Here is a 21812-nt window from a genome sequence, read left to right as displayed (position 1 = left end):
CCTTTGGAAGGCTGAAAGGGGAGAGAAGGAGGAGATGTGTTTGTGATGGTATCACACTTGAGGTGCTGGAAATGGTGGAGGATGATCTGTTGAATGTGGAGGCTGGTGGGGTGTAAGGTGAGGGCGAGGGGAACCCGTTCATGGTTCTGGGAGTGGGGAGAAACGGGTAAGAGCAGAAGTGTGGGAAATGGAATGGACATGGTCGAGGGTCCTGACTACTGTGGGGTTGTGGAGGGGGAATCCTTGGTTGAGGAAAAAGGAAGACTTATCAGCAGCACTGGTTTGGAAAGTTGCATCATTAGAACAGATGCAACAGAGATGCTACGAGAATGGAATAGAGCCCTTTCAAAAGTGGGGTGTAAAGAAATGTAGTTAAGGTAGCTATGGGAGTCAGTGCGTGTATGCTGAATGTTGGTCGATCGCCTATCCCCAGAAATGGAGACAGAAAAGTCGAGGAAGAGAAGAGTTGGAGATGGACCGATGGAAAGGTGGAAATTGGAAACCAAGTTGATGAAATTTTCCAGTTCAAGGCAAGAGCAGGAAATGGTACCCCCTATGATCCTATGAAATGTTAATTAATTTTCCAGAAAAGAGGCGAGGAAGGCGATCTGAGTAGGACTGGAACAAAGAATGTTCCATGTATCCCATGAAAAAGCTACGACCCAAAAGGGTTCTCATAGCAACACCTTTTATTTGTAAGAAGGGAGTGGAATTAATGGAAAGTAGTTCAATCCAAGAACAAGTTCAGGTGGAGGAGGGTGATGGTGGATGGGGTCTGTTTTGGCCTTCATTCAAGGAAGTGGAGAGCCCTCAGACCATCCTCCTGGGGGATAGAGGTGTCAGAAGATTGGACATCCATGGTGAATAGGAGATGGTTAGGACCAGGAAACTGGAAACTGTTAAAGGAGGGCATTGGAAGAGTCACAGATGTAGGTGAGAAGAGACTGGACAAGAAGAAAAAGCAGTCCAGATAGGAAATGATCACTTATGGGGCAAAAACAGAATGAAACTGTGGGTTTACAAGAGCAGTTCTGTTTGTGGATCTTGGGAAGGAGGTATAATTGGCCTGTTCTGTGTTGGGGGACTCTGAGGTTGGAGACCATGGAGGGAAAACCTTCAGGGTCAGAGAGGGGATTGTGAAAACATGCCAAGGGATGAAATTGGATGAAGGGATGAGGTCAGAGGAAAGAAAAGGGATAGAAGCATCTGGACGGGCATTTGTATCCATAAGCTGTTGAAGCTTGTGATTCTTGACACCTGAAAAGAAGAAAAATATTTTGTTAAAGTGCTGGATGAGGCAAAGGACGAAATGGAATTGCAGACCAAGATAACTTTGAGTCGGTGCTGCTGAAGAGAGAGGTTGAGAATGTACATGTGGCAGTGCATGGTGTTGAGCGTGGATCTCTAGATGCAGCGAGAGCAGTGATTCAAGGAATGCTGGATATCTTGGAGATAACTGTAATCGTAAGTAGATCCGAAACATGAGGAGTGGAATTTTATTTGACATCCACATGGAATAAGTCAGACCTGGAGATGGTTGCTGAGGAAGGAGATGTGGCTGTGAAAGCACATTTTGTAGATACCTGATCAAACACGAGAAGGGAAACCAAGTGCAATGAAAATGAACAAGGTAAAAGAGACAAACGGAAATCCCGTCGGAGCAGAGCAGAACTTCTTCAAGGTGAGCATTTCTATTAGAGAAGTGGCCGTGAATTAAACACTAATACAGAGCAAATTACTGCGGATGCTGGAAATCTGAAATAAGAACAGAAAATGCTGGAAATACTCAGCAGCATCTGTGGAGAGAAAAACAGTTAATGGTTTCAGGTCAATGATTCTTCATCAGAACTGAAAGTACTTAGAGATGTAACAGTTTTTACGCAAGGTATGGAAATGCTTTTGACTGCAATGCCTGTTATTACTGTAATTGGTGCTGTGCTAGGATTTTCTAATATTAAATGTCACAATGTTAGCTGCTAAAACAAAAGTTGCTACCTAGTTAGTACATTGAGAGTTAATATTACAAGTTGTCTGCATGCAGTAATACTCTCTGGTCCAGTGGAGCAGCCTAAGATTTTTATTCTCTATTTTCTTAGCCAGTTGCTGTGTTGGCATAGGCAAGGAAAGGAGACAAGTATTAATGTTCAAAATTAATATTAAACTTTTTTTGTAAACATTTTGCCACCTTAAAGGACCTCCTCCCAGCTCATCCCATAGGCTGCCATCTCTTCAGTGTTTAATCATCAGCCTGCCATGAATTCATAGCCCTCTCTCAAGCCAATGTCCTAATCACCTGCCCCCATTAACTCCCTCTGGGACCTTCCCCCAATCCTTGTCAATCCAATTTCCAAGCCAGCTACTTCTGCCACCCACTTGCTTGGCCATCGACTTTGCTTGCTCCCCCAGTTATGGTTACCCATTTATTAGTCCTTTGCACTGCCTGATTGCGCCACCCCCACCCCCACATCCCCACCCAGATCAATCTAAAGCAAGATTTACAGGCATTACAGAGCCAATCTGCTACCAGAGCATGTATTCTGTGCATTCAGAAGCATTACAAATTATGAAATTTATCCTGTTTTATGCTTCAAAATTCACCAGTATTCTTCACAAAGAAGGGTTAAAACCTGACATTTTGCCACTTTATTGGAAGTTGAGGCATCAAGTCCTGTGTTTGGCTTGTTATCGTAGAACCTTAGAGGACAGAAGGAGGCCATTTGGCCCGTCATATTTGTCTCAGCTCCATTTATACTGCCTGTCCCTGTTGTTTCTCCCGAAGTGCATCACTTCACACTTTTCCACATTAAATTGCAAGTGCCATGTTTCTGCCGATTTCTGCAGTTTGTCTATGTTTTCATGAAGTTTGCTTTCTAAATTGATCCTTGCCTTTCAATTCGGAATCAACAATCTTTTTATATGAATTTTGTAGTTGTGTAATGTCAAACCTACTTTTCTTTCAATAATATTTTGTGTGAATAATATGTGGAATCAGTCAAGTGAGATTTGAAATTCATCCATATATCACCCAGTATTTGGGATGTAACCTAGAGTTTTTGAGATAAAAAAGGTACAAGTACAAGCCAACTGGGATTTGTAACAGTTCTTCAGAACTCTCACCAGCTTTTCTTTAGGCTCCTGGAATTAAACTGACAACATTCTCAATGTTGTGGAATATACACTGAAGTCTGATTGTTCCCTTTGTTAACAGAATGTTGTCTCAAGCCATATTCCTTAGTGGCAAGGGAGGGGTGCGTGTTGAAAATGACGTTTTGGTGTTTCCAATATTCAGTTCAGGCTGTAAAATTCAGAGAAGTGGAAGTCCTGCCCAAGGCCAGTTAAGGGCTTGGGGCACATAAAATCCTGGTGTGTTTCCCAGGCCCGGTGGAGGCAGGCTCGCCCCTGACTTTTGGCCAGTGGACGGGACCTCCTGCCCAATGTAAAATTCCGGCCATAATATGTAGAGGATAGCTGAGTTTGAAGATAAAGGAATAATAATTTTGATGAAGGAACTATATACAAAACATGAACATTATTTTTCTTTTAAAATGTCAACAGATCTGTTATGTTTAAGGCATTTTCTGCTTTCAATACAAAGAAAGTCAAACAAAAATTGAACTGCTATACATTAAATGGTAATTTCTATAGTATATGAAATCAAATATTTAAGTTTACAATTGTTACAACCATATGCAGTTTCTACATCTAGACACAGGTAACTGGTTTAAAAAAATGTACTGGGACATTTTCAAAGTAGGGTTATTACACAATCGAGGGGTTACCATAATAGCCCATATAAAACCTTATATCATCTGAATCTCAATCAGATTAAAATTTCCTTGAACACATAATTTTCTTCACCTTGTTACTTTTTAAAAGTTCTCCTAATATGCTAACAAGACTGAGTTTCCTCAAGTATGCCGTGGTTTTATTGTATTGGTAGTGTTTTCAGGTTGGATGCAGTGGTACTGTATTTTACTACGTTATTCATATTGTACATACCCTTGAAAATTATTTGCATTTATTACCCGAAATAATGTCCAAACAAGTGAGTAAAACGTTTTAATCATCAAATGATGAGTTACTTTTTAAAAAAGCATGATTCGGTACCGAATAGTTAAATTTAAGGTCCTTTTTCTTCTAGAATAGAAACTCTGCACTGCCAATTTGAATTTCAAATTGGTGAAGAATCTCTTTCCGTACTAAATATTGCATCATCGGTATGGCAAATGGAGCCTCTTTGCAGCAGTAATAGATAGTTGCCTTAAACCATGACTTACCTACTCTCTAATCTCCCCACCATGTACTTCATTCCTCTCATTGTAGTTGTAATTGATGTAAATTTGTAATTGTTAAACTTTTGAAGTGGATATTTACTATTCTGTAGGCCGCATGGAGTTTGAAAACTCGAGCCTTGACAGAGATGGTGTATGTGGATGAGGTCGATGTAGATCAAGAAGGAATAGCGGAACTGATGCTGGATGACAGTGCTATTGCACAGATTGCCCGTAAGTACATTAGCAAATCAGTTTTGTTGGTTAATTAAATTAGGCCTGATTATTTAATTCCATCAAACTCTGATATTGAAATTTGCTGATAGCACTAACTAGGGGGTTTGCCAAAAGGTGAGACGAACTGTAAAAGACTTCAGGAGGATGAAGACATGTTAGTGGAATGGGTAGACAGATGGTAAATGTGATTTAATGTGAGGTGTGAGATGATGCTTTTTGAGAGGAAATAGAAGGAATGGGAGAACTCACACAATGGAAAAATACTGAAAGAAGGATGTAGAGCAACAGAGAGACCTAGACATGCAAATACAGAATTCTTGAAAGTGTAAATCAATTAATTCAGATAAAAGCCAAAAGCATTTTGGGTTTTATAAATAACAGTACATAATGCACGAGCAAAGAGGTGATAAATTTGTACATGATAGCAGTTAAAGTATAGTTAGAGTACTGTGACCAAGTTTGAATGTCCCATTATAGAAAATGCATTTGCCTGGATTTTGCACTTGAAATGATGGCAAACGTGTCAGTGTTCATCATTACAACTGTGAAACTGACAGCAACTTCTGGTGTCAACACATGCACAGTTAAGGTTGAAAATCCAGAAGTTGCTATCAATGACTCCTGGCTCCTCCACAGAGTGTGCTGTTGAAATCCCTGCAGATGAAAATATTTAGAAATCACTTGAAATAGTGTGAACGACTACTTTTATGCTGTTAGTCATGCTGTAAAAATCCTTGAGAAAGGTGCGCCTTATTGAATGAGATGTAACTGGGCTTTTAATGGTGTACTAAGTTCATATTACTGTTGAGAAACCTCTCTGGCCCTGAAAAACTAACTTTATATCTGTGGAATGTCAAATTTCTCCATTTATAATTTTAAAAATTTAAAAATAAATTCCATAGATTTTTAATTTTTTTAAAGTTTGATATTTCTGCTTCCCATGTATATGTCACAATCTTTATTTCACCTGCCATAAAATGTTCAAAAAAATGAAGGATAATCATTGATTTTGTTTGTGGGATGTGGGCATAGCTGTCTAGGCCAGCATTCATTGCCCATCCCTAATTGCCCTTGAACTGAGTGGCTTGCTAGGCCATTTCAGAGGAATCAACCACATCACTGTGGATCTGTAGGCCAGACCAGGTAAGGATGGCAGATTTCCTTCCAGTGAACCAGATAGGTTTTTACAACATTAGATAATGATTTCATGGTCAACCATTAGACTAGCTTCTAATTTCAGATTTATTATTTGAATTCAAATTTCACCATCTGCTGTGGTGGGATTTGAACCCGTCTCCCCGGAGCACTAGCCTAGGCTCTGGATTACTAGTCCAGTGACATAAAACTATGCCACCGGCTCCCCTATGTGTAATTGACTGCTTAACCAGCTTGATGACATCACTGTTGTTAGATGCTGGAGATCCCCTATAGCTGCTACTGGAATCAAAGTAACGTTGGGAACTATGAAATCCAGGCCACAGGGATTGCTAGATTTTTTGCAGGCAGCTTTTTTCAAGGTCAGCGGCGAGTTCTGTCGCTTCGCTGCTGACCACAAAACCCGGGCCATTAAAGCCTTAAAGAGTTTACGGCACAAACAGATTGATACCAGAGATAAGAAACTACAGTTATGAGGAAAAACTTGAAATGCTGAGATTATTTCTGTTGGAGCAGGAAAAGCTAAGATTGATAGATTTTTCCTTTTACACTCAATTTTATTCTGTTGGAGAGTCAATAATGAGGGAGTCTTCAATTTAATGTCACTGAAAGTGAGAAAAAAAATCTTTGCTTGCTCCACAACTCTCTTAGGCAATGCTTTGCCACAGGAAGTTGTTGATGCAGAGACCATTGCATTTTTTTAAAAGGGAAAAGTTAAGAAATATTTGCAGTAGAGGAAGGTGCAGAAATATGAAAGGGAACATGATATCAGGATTGGCATTGGATTACTCTAGCAAAAGAGCTGGAACAGATATAGTGCGCCAAATGGCCTTCTGTGCTGTAAAATTTTATGTTCGATGATAACATCAATTGAATTTAAAAAAAACATTTATCATTATTGTTTGAACATCTCATCCAAAAGTGAGCAGCCCCATACTGCACTGAGTTGAAAGCCTAGATTAGGTGGTCAAGTGTCTGGAGTGGATCTTGAACCCACAACCTTCTGATTCAGAGGTGAGAGTGGGACCACCGAGCCAAGAATATTCAGTGTTTAAAGTTTATGTTTCAGCACTGTTACCACATATCCAACTCCTATTTATATCTGTTTAAAGTGTTGCTAATCACAGAATATGTAAAACTGTCATCCAGAATTTTGGTGGTTTTATTTTGATGAATTAACAAGTATACTTTTATATTTAAGTATCACTCGCACATGATCATATATTAATTTAGGCAGTGGAAATATATTTGGACTTTGAACTGGATTTTCATGATATCTAAAAGATTTTTTTGTCTACAGGACCTGGAACCTCTTTAAAACTCTCAGGAATCAGTAAAGCCGGAGGTCCTAGCCCAGCTGTCAGGTATTAAGAGCTTTAACTATAATCCTCCTGAAGGCTTAGTGAGTAAATGCACTGCACATTGTGACAATGAACCATATACACCAGGAAGGTCTCTGGTTTGATCCCAAGACTGGACTGAGTGAGCTGATCTCAGCCAAGGTGACAGTGAAGGTGCTACCTCAATTGGCTTTAGAAAATTTAGGTGAGGAAGGGGGAAGATTAATCCGGGTTTCTCATTGTTACGACCAGGTGAGGAAGGGGTCTCAGGTTCCCTTCTGGCCCCTTTCCTGGTTTGGCAATAATAGGGCTTAACTTCTAAAACAGTGTTTTTAGCTTCACCTCAGTGAGTGCTTGCTCACTGCTCTCTAATTGTAATTGTAAATGAACCGACCAGACAGGTTTTCTTAGGTTTAAACAAGAAAGATGTAAGTTTATTAACCTTACCACTCTAACTCGGTTAAAATTACTAAAATACGTGACGCAACCACGATAGCAGGCATACGCGATAAGCACACACACAAATAGATACAGAGAGGAAGAAAGAATTGAGGGGGGGGGTGGGTTGAAGTAGGGTAGGCAATAAATAGAATTCAGTTACTGTCTTTCAGTTTGGATGTAAAGTCCTTGATTAGAGTTGAAGTCTTGCAGTTCTTGCTGGGGCCCAGTGCACACTTTCAAACTTGCTTCTCTGGTACCTGAAGGCTGAAGAGGTCCTCTGCCTCTAGGTTTAAGCTGCTTCCGTGGGTCCCTGGGACATTGCTTGAGAGAGGGACCATCCTTCTCTTTGGTCTTCATATTGCAGTCTGCCCCAAACCTTTCTGCAAGGTACAATTCGAACAGTTCCCAGTCTGGCCAGCAGGTAAGTCATGTGACCAACTCTGTTTGAAACAGCATCGTCTGCGAGGGTTGTTGATTCTTCAAAGCTTACTAGACACACTCTGTGGGGGGTGGGGTGGAGTGCTGGCTCTTACACAGATAAGATGTGGATCATCACTGTTGCCCAGACCAATCTTTTTAATTGAATCAGTGAGCACTTCCATTGTCTCTCTATTCAACTGTCTCTCAGAATGCAAATGAGCAGCCATGTTTTAGCTGTTCAGCTTTGTGGTCCTTTTAAACAAGTTATGTTCAATGTCCAGTTAAAAAGTTCAAGTAGTGTTCCATATGACAAAATTAATATGTTTCCATTTGGCAGGTGTGGTTTCTGTCTCACTCATCCTGCTGGAAGAAAAGAAAGAACTTGCATTTATATAGCACCTTCAACAATTTCAGGACATCCCAACATGCTTCATAACCAATTAGTTACTTTATGAAGTGTAGTCATTCTAATAATGTAGGGAAGGTACACCTGAATGTCAGGTGATACAAGCTCATACTTGGTTGTTGTTATTTTTGATCAGCTTGGTGTCTGACCTATGTGAAAACAAGCGTGCTTAAGAGTCTCCAAACTAAGTTAATGAAAAATCCAAACAGTAGGGTTCCTGTTTCTTCAAAAATGGAATGCGCAATCTCTCCCTGTAAGAACACGTTGCACTTACCTAAGTCTAGAGCATTTTGTTACAGGCAGACATTGTCAGAACTTAAGGATACCTAAAAACAGCCTATTAGAAAAAGAGCAATTATATGTTTCCTGTTGTTTGTCCAACCAGCCTGTGTTTTAGATCATTAGCTTGGAGGGTTATCTGGAGCCAAGTGGAAAGAATGTTATCTGCCAATGAGAGGTCTAACCCCAAGTTCCAATAGTGGCTAAAATAAAAGCAAAATACTGCAGATGTTGGAAATCTGAAATAAAAACAAGAAATGCTGGAAATACTCAGCAGGTCTGGCAGCATCTGTGGAGAGAGAAACAGTTAATGTTTCAGGTCAGTGATCTTTCATCAGAACCGTTCTGATGAAAGGTCACTGACCTTAAACGTTAACTCTGTTTCTCTCTCCACAGATGCTGCCAGACCTGCTGAGTATTTCCAGCATTTCTTGTTTTTATTCCAATAGTGGCTGTTCAGTTTTCTACAATGCTGTGGACTACTTGGCTCAGGTATTGGACTACCCAATCTGCCACATTTCATTCCAAACTTCTATTGTAAAGGTTTGTCATTTTGGGTGCACTTTAACTCAAAAGAGCTCCTATTTACCTCTTACCCACCACCTCCACATCCAAGACTTGGTTGAAATGCGCTCATAATTAAAACGCAGCTGAAGCTCAAAGTTTAGGCTCACATATGAATAGTTATTAAGGTGGGCCTGTCACTGACCTTGTATGCTATCATGACCGTTACCTTGAAAAGGAGAGAGGAAAAAATTAGAAGTTGGGCAAAATTTGAAGCAATGTTTTGCAGTGATATCAAAGTGCCAGCGTTAGACATTTTCACACATTAGGCATATTTGGGTGTGAAAAAATGCTTTATTTCAAAAACATTTTAATAAGGTATCTGAAAAGTGTAAATTGTTGAATATTTTCTTACAGAATGCATAAAATCAAGATCCTATCTAAAATTAATACAGGGGGCTGAATTTTATTAGTGCTCTCCACTTTGCGGTGGCGCGCTTTGAAGTTGGCGGCCTTCGGCCACGGAAGCGCCGCCGCTGAGCCCACGCAATATTTCACACGGGGGCTCATTTAAATGAAGGGGGCAGAGCGGCTGTCCCTGATGACATAAAGGGGGTGGCCGCTCCATCCCCGGCAATTGTGTCCGGCGCCACCATGCAGGCGCCGGTGCCATTTTAAAATGCTTTAAATTTGAATTTTTAAAGGGCTGTCACTATACATTTTATTGAAAACAAATTGAAAGATGGAGGCCCTTTCCCAACCCCCACAATTTCTTTTTGATTGTCTGATATGAATAAAATGTATTTCAATCCCAACACAAACTCCACCCCCGCCCCCCACCCCCAACCTCATCAAATTTGTCCTTCAACCCCTTCCCACCATCCACACAGTCAATAAGAATTGTTTTTCCTGCTCCCCCCCCCCGCCCACCCTAATAATTTAAGTCCCCCCTCCCCCCCCCCTCCCCACCAATGCCTCACCTCAGAACTCCGAATGGAGTTCCGAAAGCACGCAAGTTGCGGCTGGTGGCCGTAAAAGCAGTGTGGGATGGCCGCCGGGAGCAGGTAAGGTAATAAGCATTTTGTTTTAATTAATTTAAATATGTAAATGAAGGTGGCGGCGGGCCCACTGGTAAAATGCAGGGCTTTCTTGGCGTCGTGGGTCGTGGTAGGCCTCTCCCGCAAGATATTTTACGGGTCCCCTGCCACGATCCCCGAGGGGCTGGTAAAATTCAGCCCAGGATCTCTCTGAACTCGATCCTAATATTAGTTACTGAGAAGGTTATTTCTCTACTTGCAAATTATATCCAATATATGTAAAACTTATGAAATAAATTCAAAATGTTAATAAAAATTTGCATGATCTATGCATGTCATATTATATGGGAATAATTTTAACCTAACCCACTTGTCGGGAAACTGATGGGATTGATCACCCATCTGTTTTGCACCCCATTCAATTTTACTTTCAATTTACTTCAATGCAAATCAAAATCAGGTAGGGTGCAAAAAGGGCAAAACTGATTTGATCATGTCCATTTCCTGCCAAATGAGTTAGGTTAAAATTACGCTCTTATTATCTCTTGCTGTCACTGACTATTCCATTTTGAAGAAAATTGTCAGGTCAGTCACTCAGCTTTAAGGAGTGAGTCTAAGCTTCTAACAAGTAGCAGTTTTGAGATTCAATTTAAAAAAATCAATCATTCAGTGATCCATAAATTACACAGTTAGTTTTCATTAAAGCACAGTTCGAGTTATATTTAATTGATCCTTGGTTTCTTCCTATGTTTCTGTTCAAATTGTTTGTCTTTTTTTCATAGGCCCATGTCTCAATCTGGAAGACCCATCACTGGGTTTGTTAGACCAGGCACCCAGTCTGGCAGGCCTGGCACTATGGAGCAGGCTATCAAGACCCCAAGAACTGCCTACACTGCCCGACCAGTAACAAGTGCTTCTGGGAGATTTGTTAGGCTGGGGACGGTAAATTTTGTGGAAGCATGAGTTTTTAAAATTTCAATTATTTTTCATAATCATTAATTTTAGAATCTGTTGGAATTGCAACTTACCATTTTTCTCTCATCCTTCTTTAGGCCTCCATGCTTACTAGTCCTGATGGACCATTTATTAATTTATCCAGACTAAATTTATCCAAATATGCTGGGAAACCAAATTTAGCTAAGGTTTGTGATAAATTCTGTATACATAGGCCTGGAGTTTCCGCTGAATTGCACGGTTATTTCCAACGCAATTCACCCTAAATCCACCAAACCAATTCAAAAGATCAGGGAATTTCAAGCGCAAATTAAGTCCTACGCAAATCAAGTTTCTGCAATCATCTAGTTTAAAAAGCATTGCATTGGAAGCCAGCCCTGGTCACAAATCTGGCCACTGCCCTAGATCGAATTATTTCACCACACTGATTTGTGCTCATTTGCAGGCCTTCAAATATGCTTTTAAAACTAATTTTATTTTAGGTGGACGGGCACTAATAGGCACCTTTTCAAAGCATTTAAATATTTCTTTAATTTGCTAAGAAACTGACTTACTGTATACCATTGAAACTTTTAAATGGTGCTGTATAGTTTTTTAGTCATTTTCAGTTATTTAAAATCGGATTACTCACAGTTGGGGGCGCTAGGCATTCTGATTAAAAATTCTTATTTTTTGGTGATAAACTCATTTCAGCTGTAATAATAAAACTGCACCAGGTTACTACTCTTAAATATCAAGGAATTTTTTTTGAAATGAAGATATGAAACATTGCCCAATTACATTGGTTCATGATAGATATAGGGCTGAATTTTATGAGCCCTCTGGCATCGGGGGTTGTGGCGAGGGGTGTGGCCCGGAAAATTCTTCCAGGAGAGGCCCGCCACGACCCCCCACGCTGAGAAGGCCCCGCCGCATTTTACTGGCGGTGGCAAGGCCTTGGTGCGGCCACCCTGCCGTTAAGCAGCGGAGCCCTCATTTGCCCGATAATACTTATGCAAAAAGATGATAATTACCTTACCTGGACCGGGCGACCGTCCCATGTCGATATTCCGGCCAATGGCCGGGAGCCCCACACGTTCTGATCCCTGTTTGGGGATTCAAGGTGAGACAATGGTGGGGAGGAGTAAAGCGGAAAAAAATGTTTCTATGGGATGAGGGGTTGGTGGGAAGGGGTTGAAGGGCAAAGGTGACTAAGTTCAGGGGGGAAAGTTCACCTTGGGAATGAAGTTTTTTTTGGTGGGAAAGGCCCAAAAATAAATATGTGGTCATTGGGGGAAGGGGGGACGGCGGGTAGTAGAGGGGCTTTCAGCTTTTCTTGAAATCATGCAGTGGTTAGCACCGCAGCCTCACAGCTCCAGCAACCCGGGTTCAGTTCTGGGTACTGCCTGTGCGGAGTTTGCAAGTTCTCCCTATGACCGCGTGGGTTTCTGCCGGGTGCTCCGGTTTCCTCCCACAGCCAAAGACTTGCAGGTTGATAGGTAAATTGGCCAATGTAAATTGCCCCTAGTGTAGGTAGGTGGTAGGAGAATGGTGGGAATGTGGTAGGGAATATGGGGTTAATGCAGGATTAGTATAAATGGGTGGTTGTTGGTCGGTACAGACTCGGTGGGCCGAAGGGCCTGTTTCAGTGCTGTATCTCTAAATAAATAAATAATGTCAAATAAATGTATCTGTAAAAATGTAAATTTTTGAAGGGTTTGGAGCCCTTTAAAAATGGTGCCAGATGCTATTGCCGGGGACGGAGCATCTGCCCCGTCTACATCATCGGGGGCGGCTGTTCCACCCCCTCCATTTAAATGAGTCCTCAAGTGAAATATCGCGGGCGTTCAGTGGTGGCCGCTGCACGTGGGTGGACTGCCGACCTCTGAGTGAGCTGCCGTGATTTGCGACACGCTAATAAAATTTCAGCCCATTATGTTTGGCGTTGTGCAAATATGTTTCATCAGAGACGTGAACAAAAATTTACTTGTAAAACTCGCACAATTTTAAGCACAATTTGTGCCCAGATTGCCAGTATGCCCAAAGAAGAAACTCTTGGCCATAATCCTGAATGTCATATGTCTTGCAATTAAGTATATTGTTTGTAATCAGAATATTTCATAAATACTAAATAACTTGCCTGTGAAATTGCTGGATGGTTCAGGCTTTAAATTCCCATTTTAAAGATTTTAAGAATTTCCTTTTGCGCTAGGTTTAATTTTAGCATTTTTGCAGGTGAGATTTACAGCCTGGACCACGTATTTTTAAAATGTAACTGTGTCACTTCTACTCCTAGCAGTTCCTTCCACAGAGCTAAGAATTAGGGTGCTCTTGCCAGGCACCAATTTAACACTCTGGTTGTGAGAGGCATGGGAAGCGATTGCCGCAGACAGGCGAGGGCCTCATAAATATTCAAAAGGCGGGGATCTATGATGCAAATAGGACTCACTACAATTTAATTTTTTAGTCCGTGCCAATCCGCAGAGTAACTTGGCGTAAATAGGATCGAGGCCAAAAGAGACCCAGGAAGATAAGTTTAAAACTTTTTTTTAATGGTTCCTTGTGGACCAGAAGGAGCAGAACTGCTCCAGGCCACACAAGGAAATCTTGGGCTTCCCCTGCCTAGCCTTCATTCCCATTCCATGACCACAATTGCCTCCCGACCACATCTTAACTAATTACCTTAGTGCCATTCCCTTGCGTACCCAATGGCGGCCTCCTGTCACTCAAAATCCCGTTTAGTTGGGACCCAGCACATCTTTGGAGGTCATTAAGGCAAATGGGTCTCTTTTTTTTTTTGTCTCTTGATAAAAGAAGGCTGAGGGGTGAGCTAATAAAGGTTTTTAAAATTATGAAAGGTTTAGATAGAGTGAATGTTTCCTATTGTGGGGAAGAGCATAACTAGAGGCCATCAATGTAAGATAGTCACCAAGAAATCCAATCAGGAATTCAGAAGAAACTTCTTTACCCAAAGGGTGGTAAGAATTTGGAACTTGATATTACAGAAAGTGATTGAATCAAATAGTATAGATGTAATTAAGGGGAAGCTAGACAAGCATATAAGGGAGAAGGGAATAGAGGGTTACAATGAGATTTAGATGAGGAAAGATGAGAGGAGGCGTGAGTGGAGCATAAACACTGGCATGGACTGGTTGGGCTGAATGACTTGTTTCTGTGCAATGTATCCTATCTAATCCTATGTAAATTAGGTTTTGTGGTGGTTTTTAAATATTTGTTCATGGCCAATGGCAAGGCCAGCATTTATTGCCCACCCCTAATTGCCCTTGGTGGTGAGCTCACCAGATGAATGAAAATGGGCCCAACAAGTGAGGCCCTGACCAGGGAATTAGTCTGGACCTCCGAATGAAAGAAATAAATAAAAAGAAAGACTAGTATTTATATAGTGCCTTTCATGACCACAGGAGGTTCCAAAATGCTTTACAGCCAATTAAGTACTTTTTGAAGTGTAGTCACTGTTGTAATGTAGGAATGTTGTAATGAAAGAGAACATTCTTAACAAAAGATTCTTGATTGTACGTGGAGCTTCCTTCATTGGTCAAACCACCAGCATATGTCATTTGGTTCTGCTTTAAAAGTACAGCAAAATGAGCTAGGTATCTTTAACATATTTTAACATATACTTAAATGAAAGACTGGTGGTAACCATTGAGATTGCATGCTGCACTATTGGAGTCGGGACCCAGCAAAAAGGATGCCTGCCAGATTTCTCTGCTTTTGCACATATTCTCTGCAGGCAAGACAGACCTGCTAACTAGAAAGCTTCTTTTTATGTATGTTATCAGAAGAGTGGACTGCTGAATGTGTCCATATTTTAAGAGTGCAAATGTTGAATCTGAAAAATGATCAAATATTGTGCATTTATATGTATTTATTTTTCAGGCACTGTTTGAATATATTTTCCATCATGAAAATGATGTCAAAACTGTAAGTTATCAATAAATACCTATCATAAAATTACAGATTCTACCATGGGTTTATTTATATATAGTAATCATGAACATGTAACTGATATAGGTGAAGAAAAGTAGTCTGAAGGACAGATGTATAAAAAACCCCTTTTGATTTTCATGAAGGGACAGATTTTTCTCCATTACCACTCAGTACAGAGCTTTTGTGATGGGAATCCATGTCAGGAATTCCAGCTTGGAGCAGTTGCACCCTGTGTGATGTGCTGGTGCAAATTTGCAAAGTATACCCCATAGTAATTTAACTTCCAATAAAAATACAGTGTTAATGTCGAACAAAGCCACTTTAAGATATAACATTTATACAAGGTCCTGATGAAAGAAAGATCAAATCATTATGTATGTTAATGAACCTTGAGATAACAATTACATATAATATTGCAAGTTAGATAGTGTTGGAACATAAATTGTGTGGCGTGTATGGAGACATGGAATAATATGCATTATATAACAATTGTTCCTGCATGAAACATCCACAAAGTATGTGGCAGTTATTACAGTTGTCACCTGTTAAACCTCAGGTATCACTGACTGATAAAACCAGGTTTTGGCAATATGTACATGGAAGATAATAAAAATTAATTGCATGAGTTGGGCTTCTTGGATAACTCATATAGGGACAGCAGTAGGCCATTCAGCCCTTCCTGCCTGTTCTGCCAATTAGTTACATCATGGCTGATCTGTAGCTCAACTCCATCTACTCACCTTGGTTCCGTAACCCTTAATATCCTTGTCTAACAAAAATCTGTTGGTCTGAATTTTGACATTTTCAATTGACCTCGACTCCACAGCCTTTTGGAGCAGAAATTTCCAGATTTCCACCATCCTTTGTGTGAAGAAGTACTTTCTGACTCTTCCTTGAACAGCCGAGCTCTAACTTTAAGGTGATGCCTCCTTGTTCTGGACTCTCCTACCAGAGGAAATAGTTTATTTCCATCTATCCTGGCAAATTCTTTAATCATCTTAAGCACTTCACTTAGATCTCTCCTTACTCTTCTACATTCAAGGGAATACAAACCTAGTCTATGCTACCTGCCCTCATAAAGTAATCTTTTTAGCCCCAGTATTATTCTGGTGAATCTGTGCTTCACCCTCTCCAAGGCCAGTATACCCTTCCTGAGGTATAATGCCCAGGGCTGAATGCAGCACTCCAAATGGGGTCTAACCAGAGCTCTATTCAGCTGAAAATAACTTCCACCCCTTTGCATTACGGCCCTCATGAAGTAAAGACCAAGGTCAGACTTTTATGCCACCTCAACAAGCGGGATGCTGGCATAAAATGGAACGGGAGGCTTTCCTGAACCACTCCTGCCTCCATCGCCCTTTACGTAGGGTTGGCAGGGGGGGCGTGAAAAACAGCCTGCCCGCCCCAGGCCAATCAAGACCACTTAAGGGCATTTGTCCGCCTCCGTGTGGATTTTACACGTGGCGTCCTGGAGCCAGGAACAGCCGCTTGGGAAAACCGGGCGGTTGTTGATCGTCCCGGGTTGGGGGGCCTGCTCATCAGGCACAGGGTGCCCAATGGAGGGCCGTCCCCGCTAACCCAACCAACCCAAGCACCCAACACCACCACCCCCACCCCCCACCGCCCCCGCACCCCCACAACCTACCACCTTTTCCTTGCCGGGCCCGACAGATTACCCCCATCACTTGTATTTTTCATATTCATATTCCATGTTTTAAGTGTAATCCAATTTTTGTAAATATTCACTAAAAGCCTACGTCCACATTCCCACTATTGGTGATGCTGCAGCATTTTCATTTATAATGGAAAAGTTGACCAGAAGTGCACACAGATATACGATTTCTTCATATAAAATAGCTATATAATATCAAATCCAGTATTAGATTAAAAATAAGGACAAATGTATGACTTTAAAATGGGAACTACCGTACATCTGTGTGCACTGGTTCTGTTATCCCTGCCCTTTAACCCTGTTTCAGCTAAAGATTACACTGAGTCGTAACTCCATGTGCAGCACTAAGGGGGATCAATTAATGTTTACTTACTTTTAAAAATATTTTCCAGATATTAGTTCAATAAAGCTTCTCAGTAAGAATTGAACTTTTTTTTTTCTAACAGGCTTTAGATTTGGCAGCCCTAGCTACTGAGCATTCCCAGTTTAAAGATTGGTGGTGGAAGGTACAAATTGGAAAATGTTATTACAGGTAAATGGTCTTAGATTTACATTTGTGTTTAATTAGAGAAGACTAATACATTCTGTGTTGTGTACACTGTTTTGTATATTGGTTATGTAATGGGGAAATCACATTCATAGTTACAGTGCATCTAATTATATGAAAATATCTACAAGCAACATTGTCATTTTGAATACAGGAAAAAGTAATACTCACAAAGCATGATACATGAATGCATACTTTCAACGCATTCTACAGTTTTTAAACTGTTGTCTGATTCTCTGTTCCTAAAGATTGGGTTTGTATCGTGAAGCAGAGAAGCAGTTTAAATCTGCCTTCAAACAACAGGAAATGGTTGATACAGTCCTTTATCTGGCGAAGGTAAGCAACTATATGGCATATACATGGGCCAGAATTTGCTGTAACAGGATATCTAATAGTCTCTGCCATTAATTAGCCTTGCTCCTGCATCCTTCAATTTGAAAGACATTTGCCCACAAAGTAGCTGAAAGTGTGAGCTGGTAACAGGTTCTTCTTTGGCCTGCTTGTCTCAAGAGACAATGGGTGAGCGCCTAGAGGTGGTCAGTGGTTTATGAAGCAGCGCCTGGAGTGGCTATAAAGGCCAATTCTAGAGTGACAGACTCTTCCACAGGTGCTGCAGATAAAATTGGCTGTCGGGGCTGTTACACAGTTGGCTCTCTCCTTGCACTTCTGTCTTTTTTCCTGCCAACTGCTAAGTCTCTTTGACTCGCCACTCTTTAGCCCCGCTTTTATGGCTGTCCTCCAGCTCTGGCCATCACTGGCAATTGACTCCCACGACTTGTGATCAATGTCACAGGACTTCATGTCGCATTTACAGACGTCTTTAAAGCGGAGACATGGACGGCCGGTGGGTCTGATACCAGTGACGAGCTCGCTGTACAATGCGTCATTGGGGATCATAGAACATAGAACAGTACAGCACAGTACAGGCCCTTCGGCCCACGATGTTGTGCAGAACCTTTAACCTACTCTAGGATCAAACTACCTATATACCCTTCATACTACTATCATCCATGTCCCTATCCAAGAGTCGCTTAAATATCCCTAATGTATCTGCTTCTACTACCACCGCTGGCAGTGCATTCCACGCACCCACCACTCTCTGTGTAAAGAACCTACCTCTGACAGCTCCCCGAAACCTTCCTCCAATCACCTTAAAATTATGCCCCCTGGTGATAGCCCTTTCCGCCCTGGGAAAAAGTCTCTGGCTATCCACTCTATCTATGCCTCATCATCTTGTACCCCTCTATCAAGTCACCTCTCATCTTTCTTCACTCCAATGAGAAAAGCCCTAGCTCCTTCAACCTTTCTTCATAAGACATGCTCTCCAGTCCAGGCAGCATCCTGGTAAATCTCCTCTGCACCCTCTCTAAAGCTTCCACATCCTTCCTATAATGAGGCGACCAGAACTGAACACAGTATTCCAAGTGTGGTCTAACCAGGGCTTTATAGAGCTGCAGCATAACCTTGCGGCTCTTAAACTCAATCCCCCTGTTAATGAAAGCCAACACACCATACGCCTTATTAACAACCCTATCAACTTGGGTGGCAACTTTGAGCAATCTATGGACATGGACCCCAAGATCCCTCTGTTCCTCCACACTACCAAGAATCCTGTCTTTAAGCCTGTATTCTGCATTCAAATTCGACCTTCCAAAATGAATCACTTCTGGATCCTGCCATCTTCCATGCGGCTCACGTGGCCAAGCCATCTCAAGCGCCGCTGGCTCAGTAGGGTGTATATGCTGGGGATGTTGGCCACCTCGAGGATTTCTGGGTTGGAGATACGGTTCTGCCACCTAATGCCAAGGATTCTCCAGATGCAGCGAAGATGGAATGAGTTGAGACGTCGTTCTTGGCTGACATACGTTGTCCAGGCCTCGCTGCCGTAGAGCAAGGTACTGAGGACACAGGCTTCAAACATTTTCCCACACCCTCTTGGCCAGTCTGGACATAGCAGTGGACACTTTTCCATGCGCTTGTTGATTTCTGCATCGCGAGATGGGTTGCTGGTTATAGTTGAGCCTAGGTAGGTGAACTCTTGAACGACTTCCAGAGCGTGGTCGCTGATATTGATGGATGTAGCGTTTCTGACGTCCTAGCCCATGATGGTCATTTTCTTGAGGCTGATGGTTAGGCTGGTAACAGTGCAGTGAGGAAAACAGGACATCAGGGGCCTGAGTGAACAAAGCAACCAACAGAGAGTGGCTGTCTCCTTAACCAGTCAAATTTAAGGATTGGGAAATAAACACAGAAAGGACTGAGAAGGAGGGTGAATTAAAGGGGGTGAATTTAAAGTCAGATTAGGTACAGAGAAGGGAAGGAAAGAAGGATTGGATTAAGAGGAAATAAAAGGAAAGTTAAAAAAGCAAATTTTAAGATTTGTCACTTCTAAAATCTCCCTGAAAAAAATTCAAAACCTTTAGCAATGAGACTCCACAATTGTAATAGTTTTCAGTGCCAAGAGAGGTTGATTGGCAGTTATTAACACATACGAGATCATTAAAAAGGATTGTTTGCTACTAATTACTACCCCTAAATATCTGCGGTGTGTTTAGTTTGTACCTATGGTGCAAATACAGCAACGTCATAACATTCAATACATGCCAGTTGTGAAGCAGACATTGAAATGCAGTTTTTGCAAAGCGATCAATGGAATGACACAACTATGACCTCAAACTTTGGATATTCACCTTTAAATATATAAATGTCCTTTGCCTGAAGTTTCTGTGCTATTTATGCATAAATAGCAAGCACATTTGTCTCTATTATTTTAACAGTACATTCTGGCCCCATGTCTTTTAAAAAGTAATTATTTCTGTTCCTTTATTCATCTTTTCAAAATTGATACAGTAAGTTACGTACACAATCTTTACCTACTTAAATAGTTCTCGATTCATTTGAACAGGTCTATATTCGTTTAGACCAGCCATTGACAGCATTAAGCCTTTTCAAGCAAGGACTGGATCGTTTCCCAGGGGAAGTTACACTGCTTACAGGAATAGCTCGTATATATGATGTATGTAGTGCACATAACTTGTCTATTCTGTGTTAAGAATTTGGAAAGTCTTTTGAAAACATACTGGATTGATATTCTGTCCCAATTTTGCCACTTTAAAATGAATTAATGTTATTCTTGAATTCAACAGGAAATGAACAACATAGTATCAGCCACTGAATATTACAAGGACGTTTTAAAACAAGATAACACTAATGTGGAAGCCATTGCCTGCATAGGGAGTAATCATTTTTATTCTGACCAGCCAGAGATTGCACTACGATTCTATAGGTGAGATCAGAAGTTGTATTAATAACTAAAATTGGCTACAGATTGTGACCACTAAACCATTTTAATAAAACAACTGGAGTTAGGATGGGGAAATTGGTTAGGTTTCCAAGGACGATTGCTTTTTTGTGATTCCTGCTTCTGAGTGCGTATGTCTGGGCACTGTGGGGGGGGGGGGTGATGAACTTGGGTTCAGGCTTAGCTCTGGTGGTACCAATGGGCTGACAGCCTACTGGGACTCACTGTCCAGGCAAAAGTAATGGCTATTTGACGAAAATATTAGAACACCAACATGATTGCATGAGATCAGAAACATATCTTCACCTTCACCGCCTGAACAGTAATCTGATAGAAGATTGCCGATCCCTTGTAAAACCTGCCCTCATATTATCCCTTTGACCTCATACTGGATTTGATTTAACTCCCGAGTGGGAACACAGCAAGTAAGCACTGTGGCCATCTGGGAGTGGTAGCAGGGAGGCTCAGCCACTTTTAACGGTTGTGCCTGATTAACGTGCTGTTTAATTGTGCTCTGCCTGACCCATGAGGAAACTGTATTTTCTTTAGACTTACCTTACTAGGCCTCCTATGGCACAGGCTCCTGTTCCAGGATGGCTGAGAACCTGCCACAGCTCGCTAACCCGAGCTTCAGGATAAAATGACAGATCAGCACCCCCCCATGATGTCATCAGATGTTTGCCCACAGGATGGGGGGAGAAAAGTCACCTCTTCACATTTCCTAGCAACTAGCCACAGCACAGGCAGACCAAGTGGAAATGTTGGCCTGCCCCAGGAAGACCTTAAAATGGAAACGCAGGAAAATCAGAAATACCGAATATTTGAATATATGAGGTGTTGTCATAAATTCGTTCCTTGGATCAATAAAAGCACAGCCATGCAGCATGAATACTGCTATTGCAATACAATGATCTACTAAATGAGGTATCAAAATCTAAAATATTGGACTTGTTGCAATTTTTATTTGGTATGGAGTGAGCCTCTTCAGTTTACAAAATGGATCAAGGATTTTTTTGAAATAATGTTGAAAAATATTTTCTTCTCTCCAGACGACTTCTCCAAATGGGTGTTTATAATTGTCAGCTCTTCAACAACCTAGGACTCTGCTGCTATTATGCACAGCAGTATGATATGACTTTGAGTTCATTTGAAAGAGCACTCTCACTGGCTGTGAATGATGAGGAAGTGGCAGATGTATGGTATAACCTTGGCCATGTAGCAGTGGTATGTAGTGAATTCATTACAGCAATTATTGTCATTCCTTTCTTTCCAGTTCCATGGAATATACAGTACAGAAACCAGTCATTCAGCCCAACTA

The 21812-nt window shown here is 41.3% G+C and overlaps 1 protein-coding gene across 4 annotated transcripts in view; it reads left to right on the top strand.

The window, feature by feature from the left end:
- The window catches only part of ttc8 (tetratricopeptide repeat domain 8), a 38886-nt gene that overhangs the window by 11193 nt on the left and 5881 nt on the right, over positions 1–21812 (top strand). For 3 of the 4 annotated variants that reach the window (XM_068038830.1, XM_068038832.1, XM_068038833.1), the window contains exons 2-11: positions 4385–4505; positions 6964–7027; positions 10873–11032; positions 11143–11232; positions 14924–14968; positions 17093–17178; positions 17442–17529; positions 20099–20209; positions 20340–20479; positions 21544–21718. In XM_068038830.1, coding sequence (XP_067894931.1) covers positions 4385–4505; positions 6964–7027; positions 10873–11032; positions 11143–11232; positions 14924–14968; positions 17093–17178; positions 17442–17529; positions 20099–20209; positions 20340–20479; positions 21544–21718 — 1080 coding nt within the window. The remainder of the gene's footprint in view (positions 1–4384; positions 4506–6963; positions 7028–10872; positions 11033–11142; positions 11233–14923; positions 14969–17092; positions 17179–17441; positions 17530–20098; positions 20210–20339; positions 20480–21543; positions 21719–21812) is intronic. The other variant, XM_068038831.1, reaches the window with a different exon arrangement.

This window comes from Heterodontus francisci, chromosome 9 (genome assembly GCF_036365525.1).
Source record: "Heterodontus francisci isolate sHetFra1 chromosome 9, sHetFra1.hap1, whole genome shotgun sequence".
Lineage (NCBI taxonomy): Eukaryota > Metazoa > Chordata > Chondrichthyes > Heterodontiformes > Heterodontidae > Heterodontus > Heterodontus francisci.
The sequence above is the reverse complement of the archived record's forward strand: the minus strand, read 5'-3'. Positions and strand labels throughout refer to the sequence as shown.